At 37.7% G+C, this 24,272-nt stretch overlaps 1 protein-coding gene across 4 annotated transcripts in view; it reads right to left on the reverse strand.

Moving 5' to 3' along the window:
- The window catches only part of TP63 (tumor protein p63), a 250,116-nt gene that overhangs the window by 140,629 nt on the left and 85,215 nt on the right, over nucleotides 1–24,272 (reverse strand). For all 4 annotated transcript variants that reach the window (XM_004603014.3, XM_004603010.3, XM_012936195.2 and 1 more), the window contains exons 2-3: nucleotides 15,944–16,072; nucleotides 15,048–15,180 (exon numbers count right to left, since the gene is read on the reverse strand). In XM_004603014.3, coding sequence (XP_004603071.2) covers nucleotides 15,048–15,180; nucleotides 15,944–16,072 — 262 coding nt within the window. The remainder of the gene's footprint in view (nucleotides 1–15,047; nucleotides 15,181–15,943; nucleotides 16,073–24,272) is intronic.

Below are 24,272 nucleotides of genomic sequence, written 5' to 3' on the forward strand. Positions count from 1 at the left end.
CTATCAGAGACAACAGAACCTGAGAACTTGTTTACAGGACTGAGCTTACCAAGGGTGGGGTGTCTAGGGGGGTGGAGGTGGGTGGACGGGGACCCTGAGACCACAGTAGAGGGAAGAGGACACTCTGGAGAAGGGTGTTGTATTGTTGGAATCTTGTATGCACCAAACCCTATCATGGACAGGATTGCCAATCATCACCGTGCTTCAAATTTTGAAAAAAAGAGAAGAAAAATAAAAGGTCCATGATGTAAATACACTAAAAGACATAGATTTCCCGAATCAATACAAATGATCCTATGTTAAAACTGATTTCAGATGAAATGATAAATACTATATCATAGTAAAATTATAAAAAGTATTAGCATGGAAAATTTACCAAAGACAGATTAGGCTGTATTAATATAAACACAAGGTGATCTTTAGAGAAAAATAGAATATGATAAAATATGAGTGATACAGAGAAATAATATAATAGAACGGCCAATTCACCATGATTTAAATATGATGATCTTAACAATAGAGTTTCAATACACATGAAGCAAACACTGATAGATATTTTTTTTTTCTTTTTGGGTCATACTCGGTGATGCTCAGGGGTTATTTCCGGCTCTGCACTCAGGAATCACTCCTGGTGGTTCTTGGAGGAATCCGATGGGATGCTGAGGATTAAACCTGAGTCAGCGAAGTACAAGGCAAATGTCCTACCCGCTATACTATAGGCAAACTCATAACAGAATAGAATGGAAACAAGCAAGAAGATAGAAGAATTACAGCTATTAACCAATCTACTTTAATGCATCAGTGCATCACTGCACCCAACAAAGCAAATACATGCTTTTTAAAGTACCCACAAAATAATTATTGACATATACCTCATATTGATGTATGTAAATGTTATTTGTTAATTTCTTTATTTTGTGTTTTGGCCTATACATTGTGATACTTGGGACTCAATTCTGATTATGACTGGTTGAGGAAACTTTGGTACATCTATACAATGGAATACTATGCAGCTGTTAGAAAAAAGGAGGTCAAGAATTTTGTAGTTAAGTGGATGGGCATGAAAAGTTTCATGCTGAGTGAAATGAGTCAGAAAGAGAGAGACAGACATAGAAAGATTGCACTCATGTGTGGAATATAGAATAACAGAGCAGGAGACTAACACCCAAGAACTGTAGAAATAAGTACCAGGAGGTTGACTCCATGGCTTCGAGGCTGGCCTCACGTTCTGGGGAAAGGGCAACTCAGAGAAGCGATCACCAACTATATTGTAGTCGAAGGCCATGTGGGGGAAGGGAGTTGCGGGCTGAATGAGGGCTAGAGACTGAGCACAGCGGCCACTCAACACCTTTATTGCGGGCCGTAGAAGCTAAATAGAGAGAGAGAACAGAAGGGAATGCCCTGCCACAGTGGCAGGGTGGGGTGGGGGGGAGATGGGATTGGGGAGGGTGGGAGGGACGCTGGGTTTACGGGTGGTGGAAAATGGGCACTGGTGAAGGGATGGGTTCCCGAACTTTGTATGAGGGAAGTATAAGCACAAAGGTGTATAAATCTGTAACTGTACCCTCACGGTGATTCTCTAATTAAAAATAAATAAATTAAAATTAAAAAAAATTCTCATGTGGTTACCTGAACTTCACTGAGATTAACCCTGGTTGCATTATCTAGTGTCTTCGTGGCCCCTACAAAACTGACAATAACAAAAATGTATGGGACAGGGTCAGAGAGCTAGTACAGTGGTTAAGATGCTTGCGTTGCATGTTCCTGAATGTATTTCAAATCCCAGAACCGGGGCCGGAGCGATAGCACAGCAGGTAGGGCATTTGCCTTGCATGCGGCCAACCCGGGTTCGATCCCTGACATCCCATATGGTCCCCCAAGCACTGCCAGGAGCAATTCCTGAGTGCAAAGCCAGGAGTAACCCCTGAGCATCGCTGGGTGTGACCCCCCCCAAAAAAAAAATCAAATCCCAGAACCGTATCATTATCTATACACCACCAGAAGTGACCCTTGAACAGAGTAAGGAGTAGCCTTTGTGCATCACTGTTTATGCCCTTCCCTTTCCCTCAAAAAAAACAAAAAGAAAAAAAAACCATCTTATATAGCATAGCTACATCCATATTTATGGAAAACACATAAATGTAAGCACAAATTAAGAGAAAAGCTCAATTCAATAATCACGCTAACTTCCAATATAAGAAACTTGAAAATGAAAAGCTAAAAATAATCCCCAAATAAAAAATACAATCAATAACAAAGCATTTGTATGGAAGCTGAAAACAGAAAAATAAGAAAAAAAACAATAAAACAAAATTGTTCAACTGAGTTTTATAAAGACCAACAAAATTGATATATGTCCAGTGAGACTGAGAAAAAAATTTGCAAGTTACCAAAACCAGAAATGAAAGATAATACCATTTCAGGGTTAGGGGAATAAATATTCTGTAAAAGCGCCAATTCCTCAAAATGACAATTTATAAGAATGTACCCTAAATAAGCCATCTCTGTACATTTATTACTAAAGATACCCCCTAAATTAATTCTTAGGCCTATATGATTTCACTAGTAAATTCTATCAAACACTAAATTTTTGCATCAATTCTACAAAATATTTTCCAGAGTATAAAGATGTCTTACACAAAGCATCAAATCAGATATCATAATTAGAATCATAAACAAGAAAAGAATCATAAATCATATGATTGGCAATAGAAAAATAACCAAATATAATAATTCAAGTATCATCTTACAATGGCGAAGCTAACTCTCATTTTGCTTTAAACAGCTGCTTATTTGGTTGGGGAGGGTGTGGGGACACACTTGGCAGGACTCAGGGACTGTGCCAGGGATCAAATCAGGTCGACTCTGCACAAGCCAATCATCCTACTGATGCACAGCAGCTCTGGCCCAAGGGCAATTTACTCCTTGTTCTGGTTTGCTTTGTTTTGGGGGAATACGCAGGGATGACGCTCAAAGCTTACTCCTGGTTCTTACTCTTGGCTCAGGGAGCACCTGGCACTGCTTAGGAGACTGCTGAAGGGCATTATGGGGTGCCAGAAATTCAAGCCCATGAGCAAGGTAAGTGCCCTCCCTATTGTACTCTCTCTACAGCCCCTAATAGCAACTTTATGTATTTTTATGGTACACATAATTTTAAACTATTATCATTTAACTGCAATGTATATCATTTTAAAACTTTTGTTTCTATTTAAATGTATTCATGTCAATATGCATGTATTTATATATCCGAATTCGTTTCTAGTAGCTGTACATATGTCAAAGAGAAACTTTAAAATTAAATAAGAGAGAATAGACATATTTCACTCCAAAATATATTGTTGGAATTTATACTCCGACAATAAGTGAAAAGATGATGGGGCTGGAGCGATAGCACAGCGGGTAGGGCCTTTGCCTTGCACGAGGCCGACCCAGGTTCTAATCCCAGCATCCCATATGGTCCCCTGAGCACCGCCAGGGGTAATTCCTGAGTGAAGAGCCAGGAGTAACCCCTGTGCATCGCCGGGTGTGACCCAAAAACCAAAAAAAAAAAAGTGAAAAGATGGACTGTTTCCTAACTCACTAGATATTTTCAATCATTTGAATCTTGCTAACCAGAGAGATGATAAAATGATTGTTTCAACTTCAATTTTTTATTATTAAAGAGCAAAGGAAGTTTTTAAAAAATGAAAATAAATCCTCATACATGATTAATGGGAACTAAGGAACTTAAGAATAGGTGGGAGATTGAATAGGAAAGTGGGATAATGGTGGAGGGATTGCTATAACTATCCTGAAAGTATAAAACAACTATTTCAATAAAGAAATAAAACATTTCAAAATAAAACTAAAAATTAAATTGATAACTTATAAATTTTACATAGTAAAAGTCTTACGAATGTTCCATGCATTGCATGTATAGATATTAGGCAATACTTGTTTAAAAGATACACAGACATTCCACTTAGATATATATAGAAGACAAGTTCCTAAATCTTAAAATAACCTTCTTTATTAGTTTTATTTTAGGACCACACCGAGCTTTACTCAAGGCTTTCTTCTGGCTCTATGTTCATGGATCACTGCCGGAGGTGCTCAGGGGTACATAAGGGGTGCTGGGATGGAACCCAGATCAGTCATGAGCAAGACAGGTGTTGTACATGCTCTTTTCTCTCCAGCCCCTTAAAATAAACCTTCTTGTGAAGTACAACTTAAAATTTGGAAGTAGACAAAATAGTTCTATTGGAAGCATCATTGCATCATTGTTTAGTGCCAGTTTGCCAGGTTGGCTTATATGGAAATTGAAACCATAAACAATTTATCTATTAATCTTTTAGGGTGAAATGGGAAAAATATATTTAAACTATTAAGTGCAAGGCAGAAGAGAGAGTTCAGCAGCTAAGGTGCGAACACTATACCTGGTGGCTGACTACCACCAGGAGTGATCCCTGAGTACTGACAGGTATAGCTCAACCACCCTCCCCCTGCCCCCCCAGAAGGGTATAAAGAAATCAAAAAAGAAGAGCTAAATAGTTTTTATAATATGACAGTTTCTTTGTTAATATTATCATATACCTTTTGTAGACAAAGCTGAGATGCTTAGTTTATAAATAATTCAAAACAAATTTATATAGTTTTATGTTATGCATAGTCACTATCATCCCGTTGCTCATCAATTTGTTCGAGCGGGCACCAGTAACATCTCTCATTGTGAGACTTATTGTTACTGTCTTTGGCATATCCAATATGCCACAGGTAGCTTGCCAGGCTCTGCTGTGCGGGCGCAATACTCTTGGTAGCTTGCCGGGCTCTCTGAGAGGGGCGGAGGAGTAGAACACGGGTCAGCCGCGTGAGAGGTGAACACCCTACTGCTGTGCTATCGCTCCAGCCCATGTTATGCATAGTGAAAAGCTAAAATAAAAGGTAATATAATAGACAGCAGAGTCAAGAATCAGTAAGTATCTTAGGAACATAAATTATAAAAGTAGTTGAGAAACCCCTTTTACTTTCATTTGCTCATTCATGGTAATTCATTTGTTAATGACATCAGTGTTCTAATGAAGACATACCCATCCCTGGAAATTCAGATTCCTTTTGTTAGTAGTCAAAAAAAATAATGATTTCATTTTATGATTAGTTGTTAAAGGGTGTATCCAAAAAATCAATAACTATGTGACAAAAGCTTTAAGATTGCTGCTCTTAATAATCTGACATGTTTTTTCATGTCCACAAATTCATATTTTTATGCTGTGAAAGAATGCTTGGCTGAGTTCCAAAATATTTTTCATATGCTGAAGGTAAAAGTAATTTATGTGACGAGCTTTAGAATTATTTAGTTATAACCTACAGATAAGAGAGGAAAGGATATCAAATCGTGGAAGAAAAGAACCTTATAACAGCTGCATCTTTTGTCAGTTTGGAAGATCAAGGATTCAAGGCTTCCTAACTCTGTAACATCCCAAGCAAGCTCACCATTTTGTCTTCCCACTTCTGAGGAGTGAAACTGTTGTCTAACCACATGAATGTGGTCATCACACAAGGTCATCTTTAAAAATGAAGAAATGAATCTAAGACAAGGAAACTATCAGCGTCTCTCTATAGTTTATTACCAGAGTTTCAGTTGTTTGAGAGGGGTACAAGGCAAGTTTATTTAAGTTTATTTCACTCTACATATTTCTTTCAATGCAACTGTTCCCCAGTGACCCATTCTATTTCTCATACTGGCAGACCTCCAGTTTTCTTGCTTGTATTCCCCCCACCGCTGAATCTTATCAATCCCCTACTCATTGAAAATTTTATTAGTTTTGGTCTTATTCCTGATTCCTTATTACTGTCATTTTTATCTGGCAAATAGTTTCAGGCTCAGTGTGAAAACCCCCTGCTATTAGGAAAGAGTGGATGTTTCCCTCTTGAGGCATATTACAGTTCTTTGGAAAAGTAAATACAGACTTCAGATCCCTTTCAATCACAATACCTTTGAAGAAGAATGAGAAAAGAAAAGAAAAAAAAACTTCAGTGTTTTGGGTAGAATATTTTGCTTGATGCTGAGTATAATGTCATCTTTGGAAATTTATTTAATCTCCTTTCTTTTGATCTGTTAATTTATAAAATAAGGATTATTTATACCTTACAAGTGTGATAGATGTGTTTCTAATATTGTCAAATATAGAAGACTTTATTAGACTTTGTCACTATCATCAAATATAGAGGTGTAAGAGAAATATAGTTTCAAAAATTGGTAATTTAAACAATAAGAAAATTTGGAGGATTTCAAGTTGAAAGCTCAGTTTTAAATGTCACTTCCCTTTTGAGGATTACTAAAAATCTATTCAAAGAATCAGTGTCATTTTATCTATCTTGAGAAATGATCCTCCGAAAATTTAAACGCAAAAAGATAATCCTCTTAAACATTATAATTTTTTAAATTATAATAATCTAAAAATCATCAGTCAATGCATTTCTAGCTAAAAAAATAACCATGAGAGCAATTATATCTCTGTATTTTCTGGTATTTCCCCCCTTAGTTATCTTTACTCTAGTCTAACATTATTGTATAATAAACACCTTCTTTATATATTCTACTGGTTTCCACCATAGCTTCTTTAGTTATTTGTGAAAATACCAAGAGTTTATCTGAATGAAGTTTTAAAATTTAGATGGCAAATCTGGGTACTTTCAAGCCAAATAGAGAAAACAATGGAACTAAAAAATAATGATGAGTTTGGGGGGATGTTCAGGGTTCAAAGACCCTGACTTGTTAGCATCACTGTATCACTGTATCACTGTCATCCCGTTGCTCATTGTTTTGTTCAAGTGGGCACCAGTAACGTCTCCATTTATCCCTGTTGCGTGATAGTGTAGTTCAATGGCATCTGCTTGCTCCAGGAACACAAAGAGCATCAAGCCGTTTGTTCAGGGTCTTGACAAAGAAGTCCAACCATCTCGTAGGTGGGTGGCCAGGCGTTCTGTATTACCTGTCGTCCCACTGCTCATCGATTTGCTCAAGCGGGCACCAGTAATGTCTCCTTTTGTCCCTGTCTCACACTAGTGTAGCTCAATTGCATCTGGACAAAGGGCTTGATGCTCTTCATGTTCCTGGACTTGCTAGCATGAGGCCATTAATTCAATGCCTGCTAACACTCAGGTGAGCAAAGCATGATCCTCAAGTCTTTGCTGCTGAGGTCCCCAGCATCAGCACAAAGTGAAGACCTCCAGGATATATCCATACATGTGATAAATATCTATACATGTGATAAGCACTGCAGCTAAAATCCATGATCTCTGGTGAGCAATCACAACTAAAGATGTGCAAGTACTATGTCCAAGAGTCAGATCACATCTGTGAGCACCACAGTGGAAATCGGGCACCGCATTCAATGAGTGCAATACATAGTGGATATATGTGCAAGCAGCACAACCAGATTTGTGACCGTTCTCCCACAGTCATCAAACAACTGAAATAAAAATTTAGGGCAAGGTTTTTAGAAACACACATCATTTCATACTAGCACATTAAAATTAAAAGGAAAATAAGAGAAAAACATGACAGTAAGCTTTGTTGCCATGGAAGTTTAAGTTTATTCAAACCTCTGTTTGAATAATACCTGGCTTTGTGAAATCCAAATGCTACCCTAAATTTGTCATATGTGACCATTTACATTTAAATTAGCTAAAACTTAACATTAAATGAAATTGAGTTCCTCCATTATCACATTTCAAATGCCCCTAAGAAGCATATGGCTTGGGACTACCATGTTGAACAGCATTTCAGTCACTGAAAACATTTGTTTTAAATAGAACTGTTTGAAAGATTTATTTATTTACCTATTTTACTTTTTAAAGTATCATCAGGCCTCATTATCATGATTTCAAAAATTCCCGGGGATCTAGTCAGTGTTTAACAAATTCCGAAAATTGCAAATTAAGAGTTCCTGCCCCTCTATTTGTTTGTGTTCCCCCTCTTGGGATCAAATCCATTTACATATTTTCAATTTTTTTAAATTGAATCAGTTAATTACAAAGTTCCAAATTTACTCATGGTTGAGTTCCAGCCTTACAAAGTTTTAGCAATCCATTCATGAGTGTCCACTTCTCTCCAAGAATGTCCTCAGATTTTCCTCCTGTTCTTCCTCTCCCCTGCCTGCCTCTATGGAAGGCACCTTTTCTTTCATTTTATTTATTTATTTATTTGTTTGTTTGTTTGCTTATTTATTTATTTATCTTTTTTTTTGCTTTTTTTTGGGGGGGGTCACACCCAGTGATGCTCAGGGGTTACTCCTGGCTTTACACTCAGGAATTACCCCTGGCGGTGCTTGGGGGACCATATGGGATGCCGGGGATCAAACCTGGGTCGGCTGCGTGCAAGGCAAAAACGCCCTATCCACTGTGCTATCGCTCCAGCCCCTTATTTATCTTTTAAGCCCCGTGCTTTACAATACTCTGCTGATCACGCATATCACATGATATGTATAAGTATGCCTATAATTTTTCTTCCTTTTGTCATCCTGTCCTCTGTATTTCTCTAAGTTGACCACTTTCCTGAGCAATTATCTAAGGTTTTCTTCCCAGACTAGCCTTCCCTACCCCACACCATGCAGTTACAATGACTTTTGACATTTGTTGTTCCCCAACGTTTTACCTTGCATATGAGGGAGCTCATTCTTTGTCCTGGACCCTTTATAGACAGAGAAATCAACAACGGTAATACTGTTTAAAAGTATCATGACTACAAATATACCTCCATTGATATATAGGGAGGTCTTCTAGTTTAGAATACTGAAGCAAAAATGTTACAGGAAGAATTATGACAAACTGGGTGTTGATGGTTGGTAGGACTTAACTAGTGAAAAATTGCTATGTTCTTATGGAGAAACTTCCTAATTAAAAGATTAACTATATATATATAGCACAGTGGGTAGGGCGTTTGCCTTGCATGTGGCCTACCCAGGTTCGATTCTTCCCTCCCTCTTGGAAAGCCCGGCAAGCTACCAAGAGTATCCTGCCCACATGGCAGAGCCTGGCAAGCTACCCATGGCATATTTGATATGCCCAAAACAGTAACAAGTCTCACAATGGAGACATTACTGGTGCCTGCTCGAGCAAGTCAATGAACAATGGGACGACAGTGCTATACATATACATAGCAGAATTTCACACCCACACAAAAAAATGCTTCAGTATATGATAAGATAATAGGAACTGTGAAAGAATTTTTTTTTTTTTGCTTTTTTTGGGTCACACCCGGTGATGCACAGGGCACAGGGGTCACTCCTGGCTCATGCACTCAGGAATCACCCCTGGCGGTGCTCAGGGGACCATATGGGATGCTGGGATTCGAACCCGGGTTGGCCGCATGCAAGGCAAACGCCCTACCCGCTGTGCTATCGCTCCAGCCCCTGAAAGAATATTCTTGACTCAACTAAAATGTTATAAACTTTACTTACTTTGATGAGTTGGGATATCCTTGGGAAAAAGATGGAGAGATCAGTTTTCCTACATAGGTTCTATGCATTAACTTAAGAAGTGAACAAATTAATAAATTGGAGATATCCTGACTTCTAAGTCACTATAAAATCAGAATTGCGCTACATTTATGCTCAACTACAATACACATAAAGACTTTAAATGAACATATTATTGGATTTATCTGCCAGTTTCCTTACACTAATTTAAAGATAACTAAAAGATGTGACATATTGAAATAGAAGGCATCAATTCTGTATTATATAATTCCCTTATCACTTTATTGGCAAAATATCTTTGTATGTACAAAGTAACAGATTTCTATTTTTGTCTGTTTTCTTTTCCCTTTTCCCACTTCATCTTGTCTCAATATCATAAACTACAGCTCATATCCAAAAGAGGATAGTTAAAATTCCAGTAAAAAAAGGCAAGACATACCAAATATAGTTTCAAGAGCTCCATTTGTTTCATTTCTTCAACAAAAATGATTTGGTATCATTCAGACCCCACTTCCCCCAAAAGCGATTTTGTTGGGGGAGTAATGAATTATTTTGTTTTTTAAGTAAATTTTTGCACCAAATTTTTTAAAATCAAACAATCTGTTTTTGGAGGGGGTAATATGTCTAGGGCTGCATTCAACTATGCTCAAGGATCAGTGCTCAGGCTATGCTCTTGAATTAGTGCTCAGAGATCACTCCTGGTGGTACTGTGGCCATTTGTAGTACTAGAGATCAAACCAGGGTCTGTAAGGCTAGTGCTTTACCCTTGTACTATCTCTCCAGTACTGAAATATGCCCTTTTAATTATGTATCTTTTAAAAGCGGTTAGGGTGTTTGCCTTGCATGCGGCCGACCTGGGTTCGATTCCTCCACCTGACTTGGGGAGCCCGGCAAGCTACCTAGAGTATCTCGCCCACACAGCACAGCCTGGCAAGCTACCCATGGCGTATTCGATTTGCCAAAAACAGTAACAACAAGTCCTACAATGGAGATGTTACTGGTACCCGATCGAGCAAATTGATGAGCAATGGGATGACAGTGACAGTGACAATGATCTTTTAAAAGTAACATTGATTTGTGATACTTTGGTTAGGTTAAATTTAATAGGTTAGGTCAGGTAGAATTTAATGCTTTAAAATTCAAGACATGTTATGCTATGTTCACCAAGAAAAGTACAGCTGCCATTTCTTCAATACACTGACCACACTCAATCAATTTGTCTTTATCCTTCCCCTCGTGTAACCAACATTTTATTCCTGCAGTTTGATTATTTTCATGTTTGCTTGATTTCTTTATCTTTCACATGAGTGAAATAATTTGGTATTTGTCTTTCTCTGATTTATTTCACTTTGGGTTTCATGCATACAACATTCTACAGTTTCTCTGCAGACCAGTTTTCCCTTCATGCCCTTCACCAGGTACAGTTCACTTCTGTAGACCAGTTCTCAGGTTCTGTAGCCTTTGGGCAATTGTTATTCTCTTACTATGTTTCTTTATATCCCACATATGAAAGAGATAATTCTGCATTTGCCCTTTTCCTTCTGACTACCTTTACTCAGCATGATACTCTCCAGATCCATCCACATAGCAGACATTTGCATGATTTCATCTTTTCTTTTAGCCGAGTAGTATTCCATTGTGTATATATACCATAGTTTCTTTATCCAGTCATCTATTCTTGAATACTTGGGTTGCTTCCAGATTTTGACTACTGTGAATAGTGCTGCAATGAACATAGAAGTGCAAACGTTAGGATATATTCTTAAAAGCCCATGGCGCGAACCTCATGCTGTTGTAAATGCAAAATTGCATTTTTTAGAGTAGTGGAGTAATATTCAATTGTGTATATAATTCAGATCTTCATCTAGTCATCCATCACTGAGCACATTTGTTTCTAAAACTTGGATACTGGAAATATTGTTTCAATGAATACAAGGAGTCCTTATTTCTTTGCTAACTAGTGTTTCTTTTCTTCTTTCTATTCTTCAGATAAATTCTCATGACTATATTTCCTGGAGCAGATGACATTTCTTCTTTCCTTAGGTTTTTGAGACATCTTCAAACAATTTTCTATAGTATCTGTATGAATTAAAATTTTTCCAGTGGTATATGAAGGTTCATTTTCTTTCTCTAAGTTTTTGCCAAAACTGTTAATTTGTATATTAGCTATATTAACAGGCATATCTGATGTTTTAATTTGCATATCTCTAATAATCAATCATGGCAATTTTATTCTTTTCATATTAACTTTTTCCATATCATCTTTGGAAAGCATATTATCAGAATTTTAGCCCATTTTTAAAATCAGTTTTTTCTCATTCATCCTGTATTGCATAAGTTCTTCAAACACTTGTTATATTAACCCCTACTAAGACAATGAGTTATGAATACCTTCTCCAATTAAGTAAGTAATTTTATGTTTTGATTGTTTCTTTGGTTTTGCATAAACTTTTAAATTCACTGCTGGAGAATTTGGGGTTTTTTTGCCATTTAATAATAGTGGAATATAGAATTTTCCTTGGCATTGTAGTCCACAAGACATTGCTGAAACCAATATGAAAATCATAATATCAGTATGTTTTATGGTTCCTGATCATAAATTCAAGTCTTTAATCTATTTTGAATTAAGTTTGTACATGGTGTGAAGTGGTGATTTTTAAAAAAAATTTCATGTGGCTGTCCAGTTTTCCCAGTGATACTGAAATGGCTTCATTTTCTTCTTTATATACTGTTTGTCACACATTAGTTGTGTATATTTAAATAGATTTAAAAGATGGGTAAATTATAGCTATCTACATACCATTTTTATTCAATTCTATGTTCTTTAGTTTCTCAATATAGTTTTGAAGTCATACAGATGATATCTCTACTTCTGTTCTTATTTGTTCTGTATTTTCTATGAATATTCAGGGCCTTTTAGGAATACGATATGAATTTAAGGAACTTTTATCTAATTCTGAAAAGAGTACTGCTAAAATTAGAATAGGTGATACATTGAATTCGCATGTTGTTTAAATTACATCATTACTTTAACTTTGTTAATTCTTCCAATCCAATAGAATGATATAAACTTCTATTAGTGTGTCTAGTGTGTCTTTATTAGTTTTACTTTTAATATGACATATCTCAGTGATCAAAGGTCTTTGAACTTTTAAACATATTTCTAAGGTATTTCATTGGTTTGATACAATATAAAATGTGACTGATTTCTTAAATTCTATTTCTGCTGTATATATTTCTTTAATATAAAATTCAATGGATTTTAATATATTGATTTTGTAGTCATCAGATTGATTGTATTAATTATTTCAAAATATCTTAGTGGTTCCTTCAGAACTTTCCACATATATATTTGTCTTGTTTTGTTTTTGGGTCACACCCGGCGATGATGCACAGGGGTTACTCCTGGCTCTTCACTCAGGAATTACCCCTGGCGGTGCTCAGGGGACCTTATGGGATGCTAGGATTAGAACCTGGGTCAGCCGAGTGCCAGGCAAATGCCCTACCCGCTGTGCTATCGCTCCAGCCCCTTTCCACATATTTTCTAATGTCATAAGCTAACAATGACAATTTTACTTCTACAATTTGAATTTTGATAATATTTTATTATCTTTCCTTTGTCTAATTGCTCTTGTTAGAACTTTCAATAGTAGTTTAAATAAAGGTGTTGAAAATGGTCATCCTTGCCATATTCCTGATTGTAAAGTAAAATTTTCAGTTATTATCTGAATAGGATATTATTGTTAGTTTGACATATACTGTCTTACTAATATTAGTGTATATTCTTTTCAGTCTCTTTTTGTTAATTTTTTCCATAATGTAATCGTTAACTGATTTTCCTATATATGTTATATGATTATGTAATATTTATCTTTCATTTTGTTGATGTTCATTGTATTAATTGGTTTGCTATTAATAAATAATCCTTGTGTTCCTAGTGACAGGAGATATCATAGAGTGGCTAAGGCACTTGCCTTGGGTGCTGCCAACATAGATTTGAAATCAGGCACTCCACACGGTTTCTTGAGGCTTACCAGGAGAGAGCCCTGAGCACAGAGCCAGGAGTAAGCCCTAAGCACAGCTGGGAGTGATCCAAAAGCAATAAATAAATAATCTAGCACCATGGAGAGCACAGATGGTTAACAACACAAAAACAGATGTAAATCTGGAAGCATCTTAGGAAAGTGTATTTTATATTCTATTACATTCTTTATCTTGTTTAGAAGATATGTGCCCCATGGAAGTTTGAATTATTTTATAGATGTGAAACTGAGGCTGAAGGTCACAGGGGAATGAGTGGTTTAAGCAAAATGTCTATTTTAGGTAAGTGAGCCACTTTTCTCTTCTTATATTATCAGATACTTAAATAAGTATGTCAATAGAGAATTTATTTCACCCTTTAGAAAAGAAGGATAGTTCCAGGAATCCATGAGATAGATAATTTTATGAAAAGTGTTTTGCTAACATTCAGCTATAGACTCTGATTATAAAACTGCTTGTATTAATTGTAAAAGGCTTGGTCTTGTACTGTCCTCTCTAATAGAAAAGACAGGAGCAACAATTCAGATAAAGCATTAACACTGGGCCCAGAGCAGATAGTACAGGGGTTAAGGTGTTTTTGTCTTGTAGCCAGAACTTCTTCTATCCTGGGATAGAAGACTGGATTATAGACATAAATATAGACATAAATTCTATATTCTATCATATGTGGATATGATACCCTGAGAATGTAGAGGAGTGGCCCCTGGACACAGAGCCACAAGTACTGAGCATTGCCAGAGTGGCCCCCAAACCAGAAACAAAGACAAAAAACTAGTCATTAACTTCATTTTAGAATGTTACCTCAATGTTAATAATATTTTTTTTTGCTTTTCGGGTCACACCCGGCGATGCACAGGGGTTACTCCTGGCTCTGCACACAGGAATCACTCCTGGTGGTGCTCAGGGGACCATATGGGATGCTGGCAATCGAACCTGGGTCGGCCGTGTGCAAGGCAAATGTCCTACCTGCTGTGCTATTGCTCCAGCCCCCTCAATGTTAATAAATTTTAATTAAAAATAAAACAACTAAATCAAACTGAGTAAATATCACAAGAATGGGGATGCATGCTTATCAAAGCTTCTAATTCAGGTTCAGTCAGTCTCTGGCACCACATAATCTCCAGAGCAGCTACAGGGATAGTCCTGAAGTTACCTGGATTCCACTGAGACCACATTGCCCTCAGCAATGCAAGACCAGAACAACATTGAATCTTTTGGCCCTAGCATGGAATTGATGGCCCAATTGTCCAACTATCATCAGGAGTGGTCCCTCAGAAAATTGGCTAACATCCAAATTGACTTAATTCTAAAAACAGATAAGTAGTTATCTCAAATCTCTTTAAGGCAGTGGAACAAGTGCCAAGGAAAGCTGAGGCAGACCTAGAATCCATAAGCGTCACATCCCTCTGCAAGCCACATTTCCTCTCTGCAGTGACTTGCACATTCACAGCCACTTGCTTTTTTTTTCACATGCCTTGAAAAAGACAGATTTGAAAAAGATGTTGATAGCACGGCTCACAGATTAACGGGGAAACTCAGACCACTCACCCACATGGGGTCACTCAGGTCCGAGTCTTGCATGCGGATACAATCCATGCTAATCTCAATCTTGTTTGTAGTACCATTTTCAGATGGTTCATCCACAAAGTTCAAGTCAATGGGCTGAACGGAACGTATGGGCCTACCACAAAGTAAAAAGAAAACTGTTATTCAATGAAATGGACAAAATACAGACATATTAAATTGGTAACAATGAGCACTCTATTTCTTAAACGTTGACTGCAGTCAGACACCTAAGGTTGGATTCTTGACTCAACCAATTATCTGATGGATAATCTTAGGCAGTTAAAATACACATCCTATTTTAAAACTGGGAATTATGATCCCTGTCACATTAAAGAATTATTAAGTTAAACACAGGATAGGATGGATACCAGAGAAAGAATATTTTACACACTATTCCTTAGGATCCCTGGTACTCTAATATATTTTTCCTTCCATTAACTTACTCACTTATCCAAACATGGGAATTTACAAAGAAAATGAAACTCATTCTCCTAGTAAGGCACAAATGGCAACAAAATTTAATGTTTTGCTGTCTCAGGAGGTATTCACATTGCAGAGATAAAAGTCATTAAGTCAAAGGCATAGGATATGAATACCATGGAGTCCCTGGAAAAGTTATTTTTGATTGGGCAGAAGAGCCCTTCTGAACCTCCAAAATTATGCCACTTAGAATGATTAATAATAATAAATATTTTGGTGTTAGAAATGGAAAGAATCACCTCTGAATTTTAAACTCAGATATATTATTGCGAGAACTAATTTTCTCAACAAATGTTCATTATTTTTTACTGTTTCTAGAAAGAGTTCGCAATACACAATATTTTGAGCACTCACAATTTCTCACTTATATTACAACTTTTGGCTTCCTTGATACTTACTGTTCCAAGAAATCCCAAATATGTTGGAAAACCTCTGGACTAAGGAATTCACTTGTCTGTGTGCTCTGGGACATGGTGGATCGGTAATAACTTTCTTTCCAAGAGAAATGGGCTGGAGTTTCTACAAACCTTTAAAAAAGAGAAACAATGGTTATAGTTTCTGTACTTAAGATAGTGAACGTTAAAATTAAAGCATATTGGATACAGAAAACAAGAAGACAATTTTCAAAATCTTAGAGGCCTGTAGAAAACAGTTTACAAGTTACACAAATGAACTAGTGGGGTTTTTTTTGGCAACGTTATGAGTCCTATTTTTCATTAAATCAATCACATCTATTACCAGAGCATTTTTTTCTAATACACATAGTTACACCCTATACTATCACATTCAACACAAAGTTCTACAGACTGAAAACACCAAATTTCTCTCATTAAGTCTTACAGAAGCTAGTTTTTAAATATGTACATATACAGATAGATATTCTATATATATTAAAATTCTGTGGTTTATTAATAATTATTTTAGTGTATGCTCTTCCCTCTTCCAAGTATCTCTGCACCCTCCCTTCTTCCCCCCACCTCCCTCACCCAAGCCACTAATGCAATTGTATTGATGTGTAGATCAGTTCTCCAGTTATCCAAATCATTAGCTTTATAATTTTTGTCTAAACAAGTTAAAAAGCAGAGCCAGAAAACAAAAATGAAAATTTAAATTTAACTTTTAGCATAACACAAATAAATGCAGTCATTCTATATCTCTCACTCTCCTCCTGACTCATTTCACTTAGCATGATACTCTCCCAATCTGTGTATTTACAGGAAAATTTCATGACCTCATCTTTCCTAACAGCTGTATAGTACTCCATTGTGTAGATATACCATAGTTTCTTTATCCATCTATCCATTCTCAGGCACTCAGGTTGTTTTCAGATTCTGGTTATTATGAATGGTGCTAAAATGAATATAGAGGTGAAGATGCTGTTTCTGCTGTGTGTTTTTTGATCCCCAGGGTATATTCCAGAACTGGTACTGCTGGATTAAATGAGAACTCCATTTCTAATTTTTTGAGGAATACTTATATTGTTTTCCAAAAGGACTGGAACAGTCAGCATTACCACCAGCAATGAATGAGGGTCCCTTTCTCCCCACATCCATGCCAGCACTGGTTGTTCTTGTTTATGTGGATACGTGCCAGTCTCTGTGGCACATCGCCATGCACTAAAGTCAAATCACATGGATTAAAAACCTCAATATCAGGCCTGAATTCATAAGGTACATGGAAGAAAACACAGTCAAACACTCCATGACATTGAAGCTCAAGGCATCTTCAAAGATCAAACACTGCTGGCCAAGCAAGTGAAAGCAATGATTATTAATAAATGTGACTACATTAAACTAAGAAGTTTCTGCCCCTCAAAAGAAACAGTGACCAAGATACAAAGACATCCCATGGAATTGGAAAAACTATTCACCCAATTCCCATCTGATAAGGGGTTAATATAGAAGATATATAAAGTAATGGCAGAACTTTACAAGAAAAAATAACATCAATCCCATCAAAAAACAGAGAGAAGAAATGAACAGAAACTTCCTTAAAGAAATGACCAAAAGGCACATGAAAAAATACTTCTGCATCACTAATCATCAGCGAGATGCAAATCATAGTTGGGTGTTAGACTGTTCAGTATCAATTCCACCACCAGTGTCAACTTTCCTCTACCAATGTTTCCAGGTTCCACCCAGAGCCTGCCATCTTGAAAGGCATCTTTTTAGTTGGGTTCTGAAGTTTGGGTTTCATGATTCCAGTGTTGTTTTCCCTTTGGTTCAGATTTAGCTCTATCATTCCTAACACCACTGATGTACCTGAATCCCCTTGATCCTTGCTCCTCGTTGCTTCTAACCTCTCTCCTCCTTTCTCTTTCCCATCACAAGATTATTTTTTTTTCTTCTCTTCCAATACTCTGTGGTCAAGGGGGATCTAGGAATTCCCACTTTAAATTATGTTTTTACTCATCTGATTATTCTAAATAGTGCATACAAGCGATATCATCCTGTGTTTATCTTCTGGCTTCATTTCACATGCTTCTTTTTGTTGTTAGATCCTCATTTGTCATTACTTAAAATAATTTACCTTTATTTCTATACACATGAGGTACATGATGAACTTTCTCATATGATGCCAGCTACCATACTCTGAATTACTGGCAAGATTGTTTTAGAATGTAGTTACCTCATTTTCTAGAATGTCATTGTGGAAAAGCCAAGCAGGAAAAGGAGTCTTTAATAAATTTTCTATCAGTGACATTGTAAAAGCATAGAAACAGAATATCTTTTGAAGGATCAAGGAAATATTCTTAAATAATGCGAGGAAATTCGTCAGGTTAGAAAAAGACTCATGACATAAATGAATGGTCTATGTGAAGAGGATATATAAAACCTCAGAATAGATAATAGTTGAGTATACACAAAAAATTATAAATGACTGATCGCACACTTGAAAAGTTGTGGGCAGAGGGACCGGAATAGGTACAATGAGTAGGATGCTTGCCTTGCACGTGACTGACCTGGGTTTGATCCCTATGGTCCCCTGAGCCATGCTGGGAGTGAAACCTGAGTGAGATACAGGAGTAAGCCCTGAGTAAAGCTGGGTGTGGCCAAACAACTACAAAAACAATAACAAAGTTATGGGCAGAGAATACTGTGAGGGAGACAATGGTGGGGAAGAAAGCCAACATTTTTACATGATCACTGTATCACTGTCATCCCGCTGTTCGTCAATTTACTCAAGCAGGCAGCAGTAAACTCTCTATTACACTCAACCCTGAGATTTTAGCAGCCTCTCCTTACTCATCTTTCCTAACGATTGGAGGCTCTTACAGGGTCAGGGGAATGAGACCTATAGTCACTGATTTTTTACATGATACGTTTTTATAAAGGACATAACTATTTCAATACGTGCAATATATATCAAATAATATTTTTATTAAAAATATTAAATAAACTTTGCATGCCCACGTAATTGTAGGCTGGGGAGAGATCTCCACAGAGCAGTGCATGCCTAGCATACTAGAGACCTGAGTTTGAACTCTAGGATTGCATGTCTCCTGAGGGCTACTGGGTGTGGTCCTGGTGGCCATCAGCTCTGCTGAGCCTGAGCAGCCCTGCATCACTGGCCCAAGCTTGGAACTGTCTGGCTCAATGGGTTAAGTCTCTTTTATTTGCGGGGGTGGAGGGCGGTCATACCCCCCAACGATGCACAGGGCTTACTCCTGGCTCATGCACTCAGGAATTACTCCTGGCAGTGCCTGCGGGACCATATAGGATGCTGGGAATCGAACCCAGTTCGGCTGCATGCAAGGCAAATGCCCTGCCCTCTGTGCCATCGTTCCAACCCCAATGGACCAAGTATTAATGAAAGTGGCTTTCAAGCCTTCTGAGTGGTGCTTGGGAAACCTACTTAAAAGGATAATTTGGAATTTATATGCAATTTTAAAAAATAATAAAGAGAGCCCATCCAAGCTTTATAGGTTTCCTTTAACAGCAAACATAAACATTTTATACATCTATCAAATAAGAGTACAAATAGGATATTGCCATTTATTTAATCAACTGATATGATTCAAAGAGTATCCATTTAATTTTTATCTATTTGTGAACATTAAGAATGGTTTTAATTTTATTGTTATTTTTTTATCATAAGTGTAGGTTAGTATTTCTAAATTTACACTATTAAATGATTGAATCCTGAAACTATAAACACATGCCTTAATTGAAAAATTTTGAAGTTTTATGGAGGGATCATTTACAGCGTATCGATTTGTAATTAAATCAATTATTGTACTGTTCTAAATGAGACAACTAGAATATAGCAGAAGTGAGAGATAGAGAAAGTGGAAACAAATTCAATTAGTAATAAAAAGGTTAAATCAGCTCTTGTTGACGTTTCTAATGGAAAAAGAAGACAGTCAAGGATGATTTCATATTTCCAAGGTTTTTGGATATAGTGGCTGATGATTCACTTATGAATTCAGCAAATACAGTTGGAAGAGCTGTCTAGGAGAGAAAGAGATGAGTGAAATCTTAGTGTGTTGCATTTGAAGTACCTATGAGATATTTAATAAGCAAACCAGATAGTTGAATAAATTTTAAGCTCTGAGGATTGAGTGGAAAGGGTCAGAAGTTTAGATGCAGAAATCCTCACCACAAAGTGAAAATTAATCCTTAAGAGTGATTACAAGGACTTCAGCAGAACAGATCCTAGGGATACTATTGAAAGAATCTAAGAATTAATAGACACTGAAAAGTTCATGGCATCTTAGAAACCAAGGAGGTAAAACACTTTTTAAAAAGCAGCAAAGACATTGAAGGAGTCAGAAAGAGCTAGGAAAACACAAAGATCTAAAATGTATCTAAGAAGGCCATTTATATTCTTGCCACTAACACATCTCATAGATGAGTGTAGCACAAAGAAAATTTTAGTGGTTGAAGAGTAAATAAAGATGAAAGGTAAATGTTTTAAGGTATATTTTGATAAAACCAATTAAAGTTATACTTAAAAATCTAAAACCAAAGAAAATAAGCAATGGGAGAGGTAGTTAGTAGAGAGGGGACAGTGAAAGATCTTATAAGAAACAGCTAGAGGGGGCCGGAGCGATAGCACAGCGGGTAGGGCGTTTGCCTTGCACGCGGCCGACCCGGGTTCGATCCCCGGCATCCCATATGGTCCCCCAAGCACTGCCAGGAGTAATTCCTGAGTGCAAAGCCAGGAGTAACCCCTGAGCATCGCTGGGTGTGACCCAAAAACCAAAAAAAAAAAAAAAAAAAAAAAAGAAACAGCTAGAAATCAGTTGAAATATTTAAGTAGAGTAGATAGGCTTGAATTTAATACCTGAACTCCCTTATTTTAATATAGAAGAAAGAGACAAAATTATGCACTGTAAATAGTCCCATGTGTCCTTCAAAGAATGATCCCTGGGAAGCATAAATAAGTCTTGAGCACAGTCATCTGTGGAGGTGTGGTCCCCAAACCAAAATTTTAAAAATTAAACAGGAGACAAACTAAGATCTACTTGATATTTTCAGATTTTTTATTAAGCAGGAGGCAGAGGTATTGGCTAAATATGGGGAAACAAACTGAGTACCTCATTTTGCTGCAAAATCATCACAGATTTTTTCTATTTTTTTTTGTAAAGAGGTGGATTGGATGCCACCACTACAGGAAGTTCTTATTTCAACGATGGTGGGATTACTGATAAAAACAAAAAACAGTGCCATGATGATGCGATGAAGTAGGTTAGCTATTTGAGGGAGAAAGAAAAATGTATAGCGTATTTGCTGAGGTTAAGAAACATTAATCTGCATGGTCCAGATTTGGTGATTTATACACTTGAGAGTGTGGGAACAAAACTATAGATAAAGCTATTATACTGATTGTTTCTTTGGTATTGGTTATCAGAAAATTGAAGGAATTATGAATTGTAGCTTGGCCCACACTTGGACGAGCTTCAAACATGAAGGGACCAGCAGAGGAACCCAGGTGTGTGGGACCTGGTACTGAAGTCTCCAAGCCTGCTTGGATTGGGACTGAGCCTTCTCCAGCCAGACCCCCCATTTTCCAGTAGTTTGGCAGCCACACCCACAAACTGCCCCCACCAACAGCCAACATCCAGAGACTGTAAGACCAAGCTCTTGGAAGCTCCTGCTTTGTGGCCGTGCAACATGTAATAGCCTTGTTCTCCCTCTTGGAAAACCAAACCAAGAGTTTATTGCCTTCATGGGAGAGCCTTGCCAGCTTCCCATGGTGTACTCATATCCCAAAATACAGTAAAAGATATATGCATAACTTTCGAAGAACCTGGCAGGCTACTGAGAGTATATCCACCTGCACGGCAGAGTCTGGCAAGCTACCCGTGGCGTATTCAATATGCCAAAAACAGTAATGATAGGTTTCATTCCCCTGACCCTGAAAGAGCCTCCAATTGTTGGGAAAGACGAGTAAGGAGAGGCTGCTAAAATCTCAGGGCTGAGTGTAATAGAGACATTACTCGTACCTCCTTGAATAAATCGATGAACAGTTATTCATCACTGTCATCCTAATGGGATGACAGTGATACAGTGATACAGCTTGGCACAAAGATAGGAAATGTTTAACTAGTAAAATAGAGTGGAATGAAATATAGTGGCTCCAACGCTGAAATGGAAATTATGGAGCATAATCCCATGGATGGTATTTTTCGACACTTTTTGTTTACATTAAATTCTTAGTTCAGATGAAACTGGAAGACAAGGAAGTAGGAAAAATGAAAGTAGTTCTTAAGCAGGGACAAAATGCTAGGTGAAAAACGTACAGATTATACAATAATAAATGTGAATATACCCCCCCATGAATTATTATGTATGTGGGCCCTCAAATACATCCCAACTATTCAAAGACCTAAGTTCTAGGTATTATAACCTAAGATCCAGGTGAATTCTAGAAGAATAAACAGAAAGGACTCAGAATATCCCCAATAACTTTTAGTTCATGACATTCAGCATGAAAATATGTAAGTTTTTAAATTGGTCAAACTTAGTACATTTTAAAAGGGTTTGTTAATATGACCTAGATCTTAAAGAATAAAGCATATGGGACTGACAAAAAAAATTTGTTAGGTGGAATAAACTCATTCTTTCTTTTACCTTTAGTTTTTGTTTTTGGACCACACCCAGCAGTGCTCTGGGGCTGACTCTTGGCTCTGTGCTCAGGGAAGAGTGAACGTTTCCTTTAATTCTCCTTCTTTCGTAGGTTTCACAAGGAAGTTGTGATTTCTCTGTGCTGACTTATTTTTGGGTGAGTTTGTTTTTTTTGAATGCACCAGACACTGCTCAGGGCTAGTCCCGGCTCTGTGCTCAAGGATAAGTGCTCCTGGGACACTGTGAGGTTCAGGGGATGGAACCAGGGTCATCCACTTGCCAGGCAAGTGCCCTGCCTTCTGGACTGCCCTTCCATCCACGTCCGTGCTTACTTGTATTGCCCACGTTTTCCCTTTTAATCACTGACTCCTCAAAGACTTTTCCTGAATTTCTGCTGTCACCACTCACAGCTTTGAAACCTTGGACAAGCCTTCCAGCGCTGTAAGCCTCCGCTTCCTTGAGGAGTGTCGGAGGGATAATCATCTCTCATCTCGGCTTTGCTGCCTTTCAAATGCCTGCCCAGCCCTCAGTGCTCTCCTCCCCACAAGTATTTCCTGGTCCCTTATTTGAAATATCATCTTTCTCCTTTGAATTATCTTGGTCTTTTGTTACATTTTCTCTATGCTAATCGAGCCTATTTTTCCACTGCAACATTAATCTTCTGTAGAGGTTTTTATGAAACTTGAGGACAGGACTACAATCACTCATTTTGTACGTCTTCCAATTTTTTTTTTTGATAAAAAAAATATTGTGGGAGGCTTTCTGAGCAGTGCTCAGGGGGCTAGGGGCCACTCAGGAATGCCAGGCCCTACTGCTTTAGGCTGGGTGGTTTGGTGGTCCGGCCTAAGATGGTACTGTGTCACTCAACAGTGCTGAGGGCCACCAGGAACACCCATAAGTGCTTTGTGAAACAGGGAGCATGTGGTGCCAGGGATTGAATTGAGGACCTCACATATGCAAGGCATGTGCCCTTTTGAGCTCTCTCCTGAACACTGTATTTCTTTCAATTTTATTGTTCCCTAAGGGTAGAAGGTCAGTGGAGAATGCAGTGAGACAGACACGGATTCAAATATGAGCTCTAGTATGGATTTACTGTGAGGCTCTGATAAAGTTAGGTTATTTCTGGACCTTAATTCCTTTGACTATGTTTTCTTTACTAGGGTGGCTGAAAGCCTTATTTAATTTAATGTTCCATATATTGTCTACACAGGGGCTGGTTGTAAATACACTGATCTTTTTTCTGTCAAGTTATTCATACTTTGAATACAGAGGATTCTTTCTCAATTTTTTTCCTTCTTCCTTTTTTTTTTTCTAAAAAATCCACATTTTAAAACATGTGATTGTTTTAAGGGTTTACTCCAGGTCCTGTGCTCAGGGATTACAGCTGGCAGTGATCAGGGGAAGAGATCAGGGTGAGGTCAAAGCAAGTGATCTCGGGGCCAGAGCAATAGCACAGCGGGTAGGGCATTTGCCTTCAACGCGGCCGACCTGGGTTCGATCCCCGGCATCCCATATGGTCCCCCAAGCACCGCCAAAAGTAATTCCTGAGTGCAAAGCCAGGAGTAACCCCTGAGGATCCCTGGGTGTGACCAAAAAAGAAAAAAAAAATCAAGTGATCTCCCCCCATACCATCTCCTTAGGCCTAGAAAAAGCTTCT

Source organism: Sorex araneus, chromosome 2 (genome assembly GCF_027595985.1).
Source record: "Sorex araneus isolate mSorAra2 chromosome 2, mSorAra2.pri, whole genome shotgun sequence".
NCBI classification, from domain to species: domain Eukaryota; kingdom Metazoa; phylum Chordata; class Mammalia; order Eulipotyphla; family Soricidae; genus Sorex; species Sorex araneus.